This window comes from Equus caballus, chromosome 7 (assembly GCF_041296265.1).
Source record: "Equus caballus isolate H_3958 breed thoroughbred chromosome 7, TB-T2T, whole genome shotgun sequence".
Lineage (NCBI taxonomy): Eukaryota > Metazoa > Chordata > Mammalia > Perissodactyla > Equidae > Equus > Equus caballus.
In genome coordinates this window covers 82,427,788-82,443,871 of record NC_091690.1, presented here as the reverse complement: position 1 = coordinate 82,443,871, position 16,084 = coordinate 82,427,788, and the positions used below count along the sequence as shown (strand labels likewise).

General features: G+C 47.7%; 1 protein-coding gene across 1 annotated transcript in view; it reads right to left on the bottom strand.

Moving 5' to 3' along the window:
* Positions 1-16,084, bottom strand: part of LOC102149544 (uncharacterized) — a 70,639-nt gene that overhangs the window by 34,381 nt on the left and 20,174 nt on the right. Inside the window, exons 5-6 of the mRNA XM_070275034.1 lie at positions 7,227-7,307; positions 6,512-6,592 (exon numbers count right to left, since the gene is read on the bottom strand). Of these exons, the coding sequence (XP_070131135.1) occupies positions 6,512-6,592; positions 7,227-7,307 (162 nt within the window). The remainder of the gene's footprint in view (positions 1-6,511; positions 6,593-7,226; positions 7,308-16,084) is intronic.

Genomic DNA, 16,084 nt, shown 5'->3' with positions numbered 1-16,084 from the left:
CATCTCCTCGGCTGCCTGTGAAGTAGTGACCATTATTCCCATTTTGCAGAAGAGGGACTTGACGCCTGTGGTTAGCAGAATAATGACTCCTCCACAGACATCCACATCCTAATCCCCAGAGTTTGTTTTTATAAATGTATATTTGCAATACTGAAAGAGCTACCTAAACGTCACTAATGGGTCTCTTTCTGTAACAAGCTACAATTGATTTTCACTTTCTTCTTTTTTCCTTCTGAATGCCTAACTCTTTTCTTTTTTCTTTTTTTTAAATTTACTTATTTTTATTTTTTTGCTGACAAAGATTCACCCTGAGCTAACATCCCCAGAGTCTGGTGGTTTTGAAAATTCATATAAACCTTTTGAAAAATGTTTACTATAAAAAGTCTTTGATGCAGGAATTCCACATCTGGGAATCTATCCCAAGGAAAAACAAACACAAACACGAAAATACTTATGAGCAAAAATATTTGTTACAGAGTTATTTATATTATATAATTAAAAACCTAAATTTCCAAAAATAAAGAAAGGCTTAAGTAAAATATGGTATATCCACTCGATGGAATATTATGTAGTCAATAAAAATGTTTGCTCAGGCTATGTATGAACATAAAAAATAGATTATAATATTTAGTGAAAAACCAGGATTTCAAATGATATATACAGCATGATTATAAATATGTAGTGTTCATTATGTCTATCTTTTAGTAGTCGAACCATAAGTTATATTTTTCTTCTATTTGACCTGTATTTTATTAACGCTTCGTAAATGAGTATTACTGTGGGCTGAACAGTGTAAACGAGTATTATGGTAAACGCCCCACAGGTGCCCATGCCCTAATCCCTGGGACCTGGGAATATGTTACCTCCCATGACAGAAGGGACTTTGCAGATGTGACCAAGCGAAGGATCCAGATGAGCAGAGTATCCTGGGGTATCCAGGTGCCCCTGATATAATCACAAGGGTCCTTCTAACAGGAAGGGTCAGAGTCAAAAAAGACGTGATGTTGGAAGCAGAGGTCAGAGTGATGTGCCCAGGAGCCAAGGAACTCGAGCATTCTCTAAAAGCTGGAAAAGGCAAGGAGTGGTTTCTCCCCTGGAGCCTCCAGAAGTGCACAGCCGTTAACTTTAGCCCTGCAAGACCAGTTTCAGAATTCGACCTCCAAAACTGTAAGACAATGAGCTTGTATTGTTTTAAGCCATGGGTTTGTGGTACTTTGTTTCAGCAGTAATAGGAAACTAACGAAAGACCCAAAGAGGCAAAACCCAAAGTTGCCGCAGCTCTTACCTGGAAGAGGTGAGACCACAGCTCATTTTCCTCCCACTCTAGCACTCTGGGGGTATGCAGGAGCCAAGAGCTCGTACAAGAGGAGAGACAGCCCTTCTGTGTGCGTGCCCCCCTCCAAGGCTATGAACTGGCCACACCTCTGTCCGTCCTTGCTGTTGAGATGTCGCCTTTTCCTCCACAGCCCCCTCCTTAGGGACTGCGGGGTGGTGTACAGGGAAGAGTGGAGGGACCGACTTGAAGAGAAGAGCATCTTTCTTTGGGACCCTCTGCTCCCCAGCCACCAGGATCTTTATAATAGCAAGTCACTATCCATAGCAACAAGGTCTGAAATTCTAAAACAAGTGAAAAGCTGACAATACGTATCTAAAAACAGAGTGTGAGTTCTACCATTTTTAAAACTGCCTACAATTGCTGAAAGGGCTGCACTTTTTTTTAAGAGGAACATGAGTCATGGAAGTGTAGCACTTTAGGGCTGCAAACTTTAATTGACTGCCTCCTGTTTGGCTTCATATATTAGGATGCCCCACCATATTTCAGAAAGATTTAACATCCCACTGCAAACACCTTTCTGAGCAGGGCTGTGTGGTGGATCAGAGGTGGAGGCTGCATATGTGGAGGGAAGAGCCCTCACCTGGGAGACGGGAACTCAGGCCTCCAGTCCTTAGCTCTGCTAACTTGAGCATGAGCCGGAGGCAGTACAGAGGAGAGGCTGAGTCAGAGATCTTGGCTGCAAGGAACAGAAAGGACTCTGGCTAAGTTAAGCAGAAGGGGATTTACTGTAAGGCTATTGAAGGATCAGAATCGAGGGAGATTGGAACACCTGGCTCGGACCACACGTGGTAAAAACCAAGGGAGCCCAACTACCGGAAATCCAGGCACCACGCTGATACGGACCACCCAATCAACAGGAGGCTGCTGTTGCCCCTGACAACCTCCCAATGCAACTCAGCCTCACAACATTTGCCCCAGCCTCTGACAAGATCAGCCCCATTGGCTGAGCCAAGGTCACGGCTCCCCCAGTGGAAGGACTTGGGCCGTCTGGATTTTGGCTTTTAGCTTTTAAAATGGAGGGAGGGTACACCATCACACACGTGAGGAAAGTAATCCCTTTACCTGGATGGTTCTCGAAGTGTGGCCTCCGGACCAGCAGCATCAGCATCACCCGAGAACTTGTTAGAAATGCACATTTCAGCCCCTCTCCCCTACTGAATCAGAAACTGTCTTACCAAGCCCTCCAGGTGACAGCGACACACACCAGTTTGAGAACCACTCCCCTACAGGAAACCCAAATGCTACTAAAGAGATTGATGTCGGCCATCAAACCAAAAAAACAATTGCCCAGGACGTAGATTAAAAGCCAGACTGGCAGGGGCCGGCCCCGTGGCCCAGTGGTTAAGTTTGTGCGCTCCGCTTCAGTGGCCCAGGGTTTTGCTGGTTCGGATCCTGGGCACCGCTCGTCGGGCCACGCTGAGGTGGCGTCCCACATAGCACAACCAGAGGCTCTCACAACCAGAATATACAACCATGTACTGGGGGGTTTTGGGGAGCAGAAGAAAGGTGGGGTGGGGAGAGAAGACTGGCAGCAGTTGTTAGGTGTTGATCTTTAAAAAAAAAAAAGCCAGATTGGCAAGAAAACTACAGAATTGGGGGAAAGGGCCTCTTTAGACAATGTTTGTCTTATTGACATTTGACACAGTGTGGTTGTTTTTCTGCCTCCTCCAGCCGTAACGTCCTTGCAGCCCCAGCACCTAGGAGCTGGCCCTCGGGCTTCGGATCTGATCAGACCAGCCTGCCCCTCATCCAGGAGGAGACTAGGGGAAGTCAGTCATCTCTGAGGTTTAGACTGAGCTAGAGGGACACCACATGGCCATGTTCGGTATGACAATCAAGCCAGAGGGCTTCTGTTACTTTATGTGGCGGTGTATTTATAAAGACTATGAAACAATGACGTTAAGGATATTTTTGAGAATAAAAAACAAAAAAAAAAGAACTAAAGTTCACCCACAATTATTCTAATAAGATTTTTTCCATCTGTCCCTACTCTTAAACATTTTCTGACAATTACAGCCACAGCACCCAGTCTGTTAAGCATCCCTCTCTTTTCCATGGAAATCCCATCCTCAGCATTTCCCATGCTCATTCAAGGTTTTTGCAATCATTCTCTTCAACGATAGTCAACAGCAGACCCTCAAGAAATGTTAGGACAGTGAAATGGAGGGAAAACACATTAAATTGTTTGGGAGGCACGTGGTTAAGAGCTCCATTTCTGGAGAGACACAGGGAGGGGTTCAAAACCCAGCTCTGCTACTTGCTAGCTGTGTGATCTCGGGCGTGTGTCTTAGCTTTTCTGTATCTGTTTCCTCATTGGTCAAATGGGGTGAGAGAAGAATACTATCCACTATACAGGGTTGTTATGCGAACTAAGTAACAATGTGTGAGGAGACACTCTACCAGGGGCCTGGCCTGAGCCCTAACATTTGCATCATCATTATTATTTTAAATGCGTCACCATTGGAACCAACACATCTGATGCCAGCTGAAGACCTCTCTTGGATGGGACCCCTGAAACTGCAATGAGTTGACTCATAGCTGGAAAAATATACAACAAGGCAGCCTAGACTTCAGCAACTAGAATCTTGGAACAGGCAAACGGGATTCCTCCCGTCCCCACTCCTTGGCGTCAATATCAACCTATACGACCCTCTTCCCAGCTCCTCCGGGTCGCTACAGGCCCCAGGTTCCTCGCCTGCAAAAGAAGGAATGAGATTACCTACCAGCACCTTCATCTAAAACACACTGTGCTCAGAAATGCAGAGACAAGCTTGGGATTCTCTCCAGGACACATTACCCCACAAGGCACTTGGGATGCATTCAAGGACAACATGACGTATAGCTGCCTGAAATCTGCCGTGCACTCTGCCCAGAAATTTATTTCTACGGGAAGTCATCTCGCTACCAAGCGAGCCTTAAGGAACAAAAGCAAACAGAGGGAAGAAAAGCCCAGAGACCCTCTAGAAGAGCATATAAGGAGATTGTCTCTCACCAGCATCTTCCAGAGAGCCAGCCAACCACTTGGTGAACAAGTCTTCCCGAGACCCCCTGCTATGTGTCAGGCCAGAGGGTACAAGATAAAACAGGCCCTGCCTCTGTCCTCAAGGACTCAGCTTTTTGTAGGGGACAGGCATGGGGAGAGACATAGACACATCTGCCAATAACGCTGATCGTTTCATTAAGTGCTAGAACACAGGGAGGTTCAAGGTGCAGTGGGAATGGGGAAGTGAGCCCTTAATTCTGCCCTGAACAGTGAGGGAGGGCTTCCCAGAGGCGACGTCCTCTGAGGGAGCATCAGATGACAGGTGGTGAGACCAAAGCAGGGCTGGATCTATTAGAAAGCTCTTCATTACTCTGAACACGATAAGGCCTGAACTAGGACAGGGCCCTGGACTAGAGTGGAGGGAAGCGGGGCATCAGAACTGCCTGGGGGAGCAAGTTAAAATGCAGATTCCCAGGCCCTGCCCAGAGACCCAAGTCTAGTCCGTCAAAAAGAAAGGCCCAAGGGGCTGGCCCCGTGGCCGAGTGGTTACGTTCGCGCGCTCCGCTGCAGGCGGCCCAGTGTTTCGTCGGTTCGAATCCTGGGCGCGGACATGGCACTGCTAGTCAGACCACGCTGAGGCAGCGTCCCACATGCCACAGCTAGAGGAACCCACAACGAAGAATACACAACTATGTACCGGGGGGCTTTGGGGAGAAAAAGGAAAAAATAAAATCTTTAAAAAAAAAAAAAAAAGAAAGGCCCAAGAATCGGAATATTTCGCAGGTCCCTCTCCCAGAGGAATGGTACCACAGTAATCCATACTCACCCCTCTCAACCCACAATCATCCTAGTCACCCCTCCTTGTGGCCTCCGTGGCCTCTGCCTCGAAGGTTCCTCCCTTTCTGCTCCTACATGGCAAATGCTTTCTCTCCTTCCAGACCCAGCCACTCAAACACTGACAGATAAACCCTTTCAGAGCATCGCTTTGTGCCAGGTACCAACTTAGTACTTTATATAGATTCTTATTTTAATCTCCAGAACACCATACAGTAGGTCTCCTAATAAACCCCATTTTAGAGATGAGGAAACTGAGGCACAGAGCAGTTAAGTTACAGGTGCACGGTCATACTGCTGGGCTGTGTGTTTTGTCTGTGTCCCCTCTGGACTGCTCACATTATGAGGCTGAGGTTCTGTCTCTGGCCCTGGAACCTGGGGCAGTGCCCAGCACGTTGAAGTTGCTTAGTAAATATTTGCTGAACAAATAAAAGAATAAACAAACACCATCCGCTTCCATCTGTGACCCTCAGCCAGCGTCCAGGCAGCAAATCGGCCCCCTCCCCCTGCCCTCCTCCCCCTCCCACAGCCAGCTCCTCTCCTCCGGGGCCTGGCCCCTCCAGGAAGCGTTCAGGCCCCGGAGCCCGGCCCCGCCCCGGTGCTGACTCAGTGGCAGGGGCACCAAGGAATGTGCTTGCCCTGTTGGCCGAGCCTTTTTATTTGGTAATATCAGAGAGGCGCTCTCCCAGCGCCGGACTGGCCCCCTCAAAGTCTCCTCCTTCTTGGGGCTTCCGGCCCAGCGCCTCCCTCCCCGCTGCTCTCCCTCCTGCTCCCTCTGGCTCCGGCTTCACCCCGCGGCCTTTTTGCTCCTCTCGCAGCATTCTTCCTCGCTTCCCTTCCCCTCTGTCTCCCTCCCGATTCTCTCTAGGTTTTCCTCCCGCTTTTCTCCTCTCTTTCCCCTTCTCTCCCCCATCTCCTCTGTCCCCTCTCCACCCCGTTCCTTCTCGGCCTGCAGGCTGCTCTTCTGCTCTGTCTCTGCTGACCTGTGTGTGTGTCTGTCTCTCTTTCTGTTGATCCGTGTGTGTCTCCCTCTACTTCCCTTTCTGTCCATCTTTCTCCTCTCTGCTCTCCCTCCCATCCCCCTCTCCTTCCCGTCCCTCCACCCCCCATCCCCCTCCCATCCCCCACCCATCCTCGTCTTCTTCTCTCCCCTCCAGCTCCCTGCCTGCTCCTCTCCCCAGACCCGGCCCTGTTTCCTCTCTGGCCTCTCCCACCCTCCCAGAGGAGGCCATTGAGCAGTCCCGGCTCCCTCCTCTCTGCTGCGCAGCCTTGGGCCTCCAGCCTTCCCACCCGCATCCCCAGGCCCCCTAATCCTCTGGGTCCTCATTACTGCCTTCTCCCCTCAAGCCCAGCCTCACCTGCCTCCCGAGGGCTCCTCCCCGGCCCCGCTGGGGACCGGTCTCCCCGAGCTGCCCCCACAGCTCTGCCTCCCTGGCTCCCTGCAGTGACAAAAGAGAAGAAACGTCGTATTCCCCAGACTGGGCTCTCAGCCTGCCGATCCAGGCCCGGGGTCCCCACCCTCCCCTCTGCTGCCTTCGGACAAACTGCAGAAACCCTGGAGCTGGGGCCCAAGTGGCCCGGACATCTGGATGCCGCCCAAGGGAGTGCGCCGTGCGCCCGCCCTGCCCGGGCGAACAGCGGGCTCCAGAACGTTCCTCAACACCCGCGTCCGAGCTGCAGTGCGGGGGCCCCTGGCTAACTAGCGCCAGCCTCGTCCGTCCTCCCTCCGGGGGCCTTTGGGGCCTATGTGGCTGCCCAACCCGGAGATGTGCTGCCCCTCCGCCAACCCCCGGGTGGCGGGGGGGGGGGGGGGGGAGCATCCCCCGGTGGCCCCGATGCTCTGCGGGGAGGTCATCCCTGCTCTGCCCCGCCGACCCTCTGCCTGCGCCACCGCCCTGCTGCCCGGGGCAGAAGCCGTCAGGGAGGCGCCAGACAGGCTTAGGGAGGACGGCAGGGCCCCCGGGGGCTCAGCTCAGCAAGGGAGTGCGAAGAACCGGCTGGGCTGCGGGCCGAGGAGAGCTGTCTGAGCCCGGTACCCCAAATCTTAACGCAGTACTTTCGATGGACACTTACCCAGGAGCCCGACGTGTGCCTGGTACTGGGTACCAGAGATGAAAACAAAACAAAACAAAAAACGCTGCCCATGCGCTGTAGCTGATGGGAGAGAAAACCACGCAAGCAGTAAATACAATGTGGTAAATGCAGTCACAGAAATGGATAGATCATTCTGAAAGGACCCTTTACTGAGCACATATTTAATGCCATAAACTGGTCTAAGCATTTTACATATTTTATTTCAGTCCTCATAGGTGCAAAAGCTATTATCCCCATTTTACAGAGGAGGAAACTGAGGCTCAGTTACGTAACTTAATTGCACAGCTAATAAGTAGTGGAGCTAGGATTCCTAAACTGTCTAAATGACTCCAAATTACTGCTTCCTACTGATGTAAGGTACTATGGGTAAACAGAGTTACCAACAGTTAAACTCTGTTGCAGGGTGGGGTAGACGTGAGCAGAGTGGATGGGAAGGCTTGGAAGAGAAGGTGAAGCCTGCTTGGGTTTTGGAGGATGAATAGGAGCTCCCTGACAGCCAAAGAGCATAAAGGCAATGCCATCTCCCTTGATTTGTTGTAAATTTTTCCTCTAATAAACTTTCAAAAATCTGCAATAACTTCTGGTCGCTAAAAATTGTAAATAACTTAGTTAATATTCAATTCAGAAATTCCCTTAGCCTCCCAACATGACTGGCCTCATTAAAAAAATGTCAGTTAGTATTTAACGGTAACATTAAAGTCAGCCTCAAAGAGGAAAAAAAAAATCACCCATAATGCCACCATCCCAACACGGCTTTCTTAGCGGCTTTTTTTTCTCCCATTTCTTGTCAGTAAATGCATGGGCGCTTAACACAGGCAGCATGGAAGGCAGCTCTCTTGGTTCACTCCTTAGTGTGGCCAAGGGAATATTAGTCTTTGGTAGGATTTATACATGTTCTCCAAGTGACTATTTTTTGTTAGTAAAATTTCTCTATTGCAGTCACTATTCTTATGTGGGAGAAGCAATCTAATATCAAGTTTCTTGCTTTGCAAAGGAGACACGCCCAGTATGTGCTCACCTGCTTAGAGGAACTGTCTGCACAGAGGAGACTGAGTCCCTCCCCTGGTGGCCAAGCGGAAGGCTCCTCCCCAGATGACTCTCTTGCTCCCCAAACCTTCTGCTGGCATCAAGCGGCCGCGCCCACCCAATGTTCTCAGAACACGGCAAGCGCACCCCCATCGCCGGGCCTTTGTTCTTATCCTTCCCCCGACTCCAGCATCTCTCCTCTTCTCTCTGCTTTCCTTGGACTTTTTTTCAACCTCCATTCTTTAGGATGCAAGGGAAGTCCCAATTTGTCAATAAAGCTTTTTCGGAGTGCTTGGTAATTTTTCCTGCCTCTGAGCCCCTCTGGTTCTAGCAATCTAACCACTCATTGTTTTATGCTCTTGTATCACTTACAGATAGCTCTGTCTCCTAGATTTGAGGATCGTAAAAGCAAGGACTATATCCAATTTCTCCACCTCTGCTTTCTGCTCACAGCTGACATTTCGCAAATGTGTGTTGATTATAATGTGGCTGATCATATGTGATGCAGAACACTAGAATTTCTGGCCATAAAAGACGGATGTGGACTTGGAAGTGACTGAGTCAGACTCAAATCCTAGTGCATCCATTTACTGATGATGTGACCTTGGAAAAGCCTCTGAACCTCTCTGAGCCTTAGTTTTCTCATCTGTAAAATGGGGGCAATAATAGAGTTATCAGGAGGGTTTAATGAGGTCATGCTTCGCACAGCGTAAAAAGTGCATAGCACATCACAAGCACTGGGTACATCGAGGATGCTATTATTTTTTTACTAGTACTAATAATGAAAAATAACAGGAGACTAGAGTTTGAAAATGTATCTCAAAGAGCATTAGTTTCATAAAAGTCATTATCCACTAACATGATGACATTATCCACCAAAGAATTTCATGTTAACTGCTAGTGACAACTGAGTGGTTCTAGGGACTTTGCACTTGGGTGGGATCCCATAGCTCTGAGATTTCTCTATCCAGCGCCAAACATCTGTGACCCCTGCTCAGAGTTACCAAGGACACATTAATCTGAACAGTCCTTACGTTGTCTCCAGATTTCTGAGTGCCCCTCCAAGCTCGCCCAGTCTCCTAGAATATTGGGACTGGAGTGACTCTAGGGCCTGCCCCTTGTTCTACAGACAAGCAAGCACAGCCCTCACAGAGCTACCCGGCAGGTAAGTGGCAGAGCCAGAATTTTGAACCCCAACATCCCAACCTCCAGCTCACAGCTCAGCGTTCACCACATCATCCTGACTCCTTGCAGAGAGCAGCTCTGGGAGACCTGTGCCCTTGGTGTAGGGGGCAGTGGGATTCCATTCTCCTGAGCTCCACTAGTGGCCATAGTTATGGATTACAGGAGAAAGAGTGTGACTTGTCCAGTAGCTTTTAAATATAAAACAATTCTGTTGCTAAAACCTTTGGCTCCTCCAGTAACTGCTAGCAAAATATTCCATTTTCTGATAGTGAGAATAGTTAATGTGCAAAGATGCCAAACAACAACCATAATGTGCATCTTCTCTCAAGTGTTCATGCTCAGCATTTTAATCCAGCCTCTCTGCTGGAACTCGAGTCACCTCACTGCTTTAAAAGGTAGCTCTGGGGAATGTTAAAGAGCCACCAAACCGCCTGGGATTCCTATGTGGGGACACTGTTGTGTATGCAAGCAAACAGGATGAAAGAGCCAGCAGAGAAGCGTGCCATGCTCCTGGCACATCGTGGGCCCAAATATGTGGTCTCTCACTACCACAGTTTTCACCTAGGAGAAAAGCAAAGAAAGGAAATAAATGTTGAGTGAATGACTGATTACCAAAGGTGCAATTCAGTAATCACCCACGGCACCATCAGTCATTCTGAGCAATTAAAATTTCACAAACAGGATCATCACGCACTAGGCTTCCAGGGCAGAGCTTGACTCTGTCTCAATGTTCTAGGGCTTTCTCAGATGACACACTGTAGGAGTTCCTGGCATGTGCAACTCCCAATAAAATTTGCCCAGTGGTGCATCTGGCCTGAGTCAAATTTAACAGTCGTGATGGCCCCGTAAAGGCACTTGGCGGGGAAGGGCCATCCCTGCTGAGCAGAAACATGCCTTGACTGATAAGGAATCCCCATCGAATTTGAGACTCAGACTAGACCCAGTGGAAGCTCCCTTCCGTCCCTCATCCTCCATGAAGTCAGCCATAACTCTTATCCTGAGAACCAAGCAGGTCTGCTTCTGGCTCGTGTGACTTAATCACAAGGCTGGCCCTGACCTCATCCCCACACCGGTGACCTCAGAGACTTTCACTCATGATTCATGGCCCACACCCTTAACAGAATAATCCCGGGTGCTAATGCGCTACGCTGGCTGACACTGCAGGGTCCAGAATCCACGATGCCTCCTCTAGAAAGGGCGACGTGTGCTGGTCCTCCCAAGCTACCTCTGGGTCTACGGCGTCACATCTACAGATGCATAGACCCCCACACAGGCCCATTTGTTGAGCACTTACTGTGTGCCCCTTGGTTAAACGCGTTATAGCCATTCTCTTATTTTATTCTCCTGAGAGCCAAATGAGGACGATTTTATTGCATCCTTTTTATATATGAGGAAACGGAAGCTCGAAGATCAAGTCAGTCATCTGAAGTCACACAACTCACAAGCGGCAGAGCTGGGATTAGTGCCCAGACGTGTCTGACTCCAAATCCCAAGCTTGTCGCCTCTGTGCTCTGCAGTGTCGTCTGTCACACCGTCTTCCCTTGCTGAGGTACAGCACTGCACGCCCACATGAAGACAGGGCAGGCAGGACTGGAGGCAGCTGGAACTGGTCCAGGCCTAGCCTCGTTCTTCCATCTGCTCATGCGCCTGGCAGACATTGATAACTACTGGGGGTCAGGTGCTGCGAAACAGCACAGAGGTCCCGCCCTAAGCTTGCGGACTTTGAAGACAAACAAGGACCTATTTCCGAGGCTGCTCTGTCTGAGGCCTATGTGTGTTCACTTTTGCCTCCAGGGGGCATCTTTACCCAGAGCTTTAGGGTGGGGTCACGTTGGGGTCAAGTTGGCTCTTGAGACCTGGATCATGAAAAGTCCAGAGCAGAGGGCCGAGGGCCACCGTTGTTGATTCCGTGCTAGATATTCATCCCAGGGGACCTTCAAACAGTGGAGTGGTCCAGACCTCTCCCTTCCACCTGTTTGGAATTGCTTTTTGGCTACAGCTTGAATGACTCACTAGTAGCAATCTTTCTGGAGCCCTTATAATTCAAGGGAAAGTATTCGGGGTTTCTTCAGTTACTGGCTTAACCTGATGTAGAAGTGCTAGAAGGCCCTGGACGAGTTCTGCTTAATGGGCCCAAACACCCACTAACACTCCCCATACAGTTAATAATATAGGCTTCCTTCTCATGGGGAACCAATGGGATTAGACAATGGTGACTGACCCTTGTGCTTAAGTCACACCAAGTCTGTGTGCACCCTTCCGGAAGACTGTACTTCTCGCAACAAATGGAACATGAAGTGGGTGCAACATTTCTCTAATAATCTCTCTGCGTCCAGAAATTATATTCGCTTGTACTTTAAGTATTCTTGTTAAGGATAGGGAAAGCCTGCCCACTGGGACTGCCCACCTCAAACAGAGGAGAACTCCAATTTCTTCCCCAGGGGAGGTAACCAGAGAGCTGGATGGTGCTCACGGGACTTGGCCAAGAGCTGCAGGCAAATGACTTCTGTCTTCACCCACTATGACCGGCGGGCCACTCCAGCTGGGGGGTACTACACTATTCAAACTTCTAGAACAACCCCACCTTTGGTAAAGAGCTGCGAAACAATGCACGTCATGTCTGAATGTTGCTCAGCAGTGCTTTCCATAGAGAATAAAAGGAAACAAAGATTATTCCTTTGACTAGTCTCTAGCTCTTGATGTCCTAAAATATCCATCTCATTCCTTTATAAAAAGAATGTAGGTCAGCCTAGCCCAGAGAAGGTGCACCCCTGATATTTTCAAGACCCTAAACACAGGCCTTTGAGTATGGTACACTCCTGTTGGTCAAGTGCGTTATGTTCACTGATGGGGAGGGGGCACTATGAATTCTGTAGGGTGACAGGTTTTTAGTTTTATTAGCTTTATTCCTGTTGTGTACCAATGGTTTTCTACTGCAGTGGTTTATGGCAAGCTGCCCCAAATGGTCTTTTCCCCTAAAATCTGCTCATCCTCTGCCTACTTGATGCTACCCATATACAGTTCCCCACTCAAGTCTTGCCTCCTCCAGGAAGTCTGCTATGACTTGTAACCTAAGTATTTTCCCAGCCTTTGTAGGGTGCTCCTTCCAAACCTTGGTCACATAGCACTAATGGCCTCATATGACTTCAAAAGAGGATAGCAATAGTCACCTGGGAAAAAATGCCCTTTGCCCATTAGATGAGAAAGAAAATGGAAAATTGAAACTGCCAAGTGACATTTTAAGGACAGCTCAACTGTCAAAGGTGAGCTTTCCTGGAAACTACTCAATGTATACAACTGTAGCTTAGTGTTCTTGTGCAAAGTGGCAATATACTGCTGATATTTCTTTTTCTTCTCTACCAGCTATGAAAAAAAAAATTGTATATGATGGTACAGCCTTTCTGGGGAACAAATCTACTTCCAAAATGTATCCCAAGGAATTAACTACAGCTGTACACAAAGATGTCCATTGCCATATTAATATAACAGGAAAAAAAAGTAGGGACGTGTAAGTAAATTGTGTTACATCCATTGGAGGAATACTAAGGAGTCATTAAAAACCATGTATAATAATATCTAAAAGTATGGCAAAATATTCACAATATATTGTTAAATGAAAAATGTTATATAACATAAACGGTGTCATCCCAATTTTGCTCATGAAAGAAGTTTATGGCATAAATGCAATGAAAATTACAAAGCAAATTATTATCCCTGGCTTTTTCTTTATTCTCCAAGTTTTCTCCAAGAATATGTATTTTCTTCTTGTCATTTTAACTAAAAAAGGAAGTTACTTAAAAAAAAGATAAAATAAATAAGTGTAGTAAGAATTTGAGAAGAGAGAGACTGTGTAATTGAACATTAATATAGCTTTCTACAGCTAAGGAAAAATGGAAAGTTTTCACGTTTCGTAGTCATTATGGGATAAATGTTTATCTTCTGAAGAACACTTTTCTTTATCCTTACAGTAAACTTTCAAGTTAAGCTTCTCTAACGTGAAAACATTTTTACGCTGTAAACTATTGTAAGGGGTAAAAAGCGGGGAAGATGATTTAGAAGTACTGTCTATACTGGGTGTCTGTTGTTTTTACTATGCAGCATACATGTAACTTTCTTCTGGCACCTGCACCCTGATTTTCCTCTCTGGACCCACCCCTACCCTCACTCTCATGAAGACCATGTGCAAAGGGCGACATGACAGACCCCTAATTCCAGGGACAGGCATTAACTCAGGCCTGACCAATTTAACATCACAGTCCCCAGCCTATAGTGATTGCTTAAGGGATAAACTTTGACCTAATCATAGCCGATGAAATGCAATAAAACTTTTATGGGACTGCTAACAGAAAAACACGTGATCTTTTCTATTGGACTTAAATCCGGGAGGACAAAAGGCTGATGCTGTTAGACACCTTCTTGCCACCACACAGAGTCTGAAGATGAAGCCAAAATAGGGAGAACTAGCGTCAAGAAATAGAGTGAGATTTAGACCTAGTGTTGAGCCCCTGGATCAAACTACACCTGAAGCTCTGTCTATCCCTGTACTTTTTAGTTGCATAAGCCAATAAATTCCCTTTTTATGCTTAAGCCAGAATTGGTTGAGTTTTGTTACTTGTATCCAAAATCTTCCCCTAGAATATCATTGTCAAAAAATAAAATGTGCACAGACAAGATGCTTGTAAATTATCAAGACCTCCATGTTGTCCAAAATAACATTCTTTGGACCTCTTTTGCCCTGAAACATGATTACAGCATGGGATGTCTGCCAGAAGACATCCCCAAAGCAATGATACTGCTATATTTAGACTTGGTCCATCATTTGATGGACCAAAATGTATGCCTAGGAGGAGGACAGCACAGTGGGCACTTTTGTGGAGCAATTGCCACAATAGAAGTGACTCTGAGCAGAGTTTGTCAATGGGAAGCAGGAAGGCCTACGAAGGACCAGGCACAGTGATGCATTTGATGTGCTGACTGAGAAAGCAAGGAGCATGAGAACAGCTCCAGAAAATCTGAGGGACCCACACCAACACATGGCTTCAATAGATGTATGTCCCTGTGAGATAATAGAAAATATCTGTGCTGGCCTCTGCCCCTGGTTCCTGGCGCACAGCTCCTAAAACCCTTGTAATTTCCCAAGTGATAAGAGCACTGGGAGCATCTTTTGTTCTAATGAGGTGACTCTGGGTGGGCTCGTGGACGGGGGCTGGTCACCAGAAAGACCAAGCCATGACTGGAAGCTTGGAATTTTCAGCCCCGCCCCACCGTTCTCTTGAGACGGGAGAGGGGCTGAAAATGGAATTAGTGATGGGTCATGTCTACGTGATGAAGCCTCCACAAAAAGCCCAATAGTATGGGATTCAGAGAGCTCCCAGGTCGGTGAACACGTGCACATACCGGGAGGTGACACACCCCAACTCCAGGGACAGAAGCTCCTGCGCTCGGGACCCTCCCAGACCTCACCCTATGCATCTCTTCATCTGGCTATTCATCTGTTTCCTTTATCATACAATAAACTGGTAAACATAAGTCAGTGTTTCCCTGAGTTCTATGAGCTGTTCTAGCAAATAATCGAATCCAAGGGGGAGGAGGTCATGGGAACCACTGATTTGTAGCCACGTTGGACAGAAGTTGTGGGTGACCTGGGGACCTACTGCTTGCGATTGGCATCTGACATGGGGAGCAGTCTTGTGGGACTGAGCCCAGCCTCTGGGATCTGATGCTCTCTCCAGGTAGATAGTGTCAGAATTGAGCTAAATTGTAGGATGCCCAGCTGATGTCGCAGACAATTATTGGTGTGGGGAAAAACACCCACACACTTGGTGACCAGAAGTGAAGTGTTCTGTGTGAGTAGTAAAGGAAAAACACAGAAGGGCAAAACTGGGTTTTTTTCCAATATAGTCCCAAAACCCAGACTTCTTTTTGGAAATGCTGCAGATGCTCCCAAGAGGATATTGTAGTGCAAAGAACACGTGTTTTAAGTCCTACAGGCCTGAATTACGATCCCAGCACTGGCACTTACTGGCTGCGTGATCTTGAGCTATTTCTTAAACTCTCAGCTTTCTTATCTGTGGCATTTAGATAATAATATGTACCTGGTACTAGCTCTACCAGTTGTGCTAGTCATTAGGGAAGCTCACAGGCAGTCCCGTCCTCCCGCCAGGTAGACGCCCCATGCCTTTGGAGGCTGGTGTGTCCTTGTGCTCGGCTTTGGGAAGTGAAACGTGAGCAGAAGTGCCTTGTGTCTGTTGAGGTGGAAGCTTCCAGAAGCAGAGCATGATTTACTGGGTCCCCTTCTACCTGACGACGTGATTCTAGAGGCAATTTTCAAATTGGATCTCTGTCAGCCTGAGTCACTTGCTGTCTGTATGAGCTAAACTCATCTGCTGAACTGTGCTGGATATAAATCACAAGTGAGAAACAGATTTTGCTTTGTTCCTTATTTCAGTGTAACCAAGCCCATCCTGTTTGCTACACCAGGTTAGACCCTGTCACATACGTGAGTCACTTAGAGATACACTGTACGTAATTAAATTATAGAATTTACATGTTTGCTCAAACTTTTGAACCTCTCCATATATGACAATCAGTGTTAAGGGACTTCTAGGACATTAAAAGCAAAATTA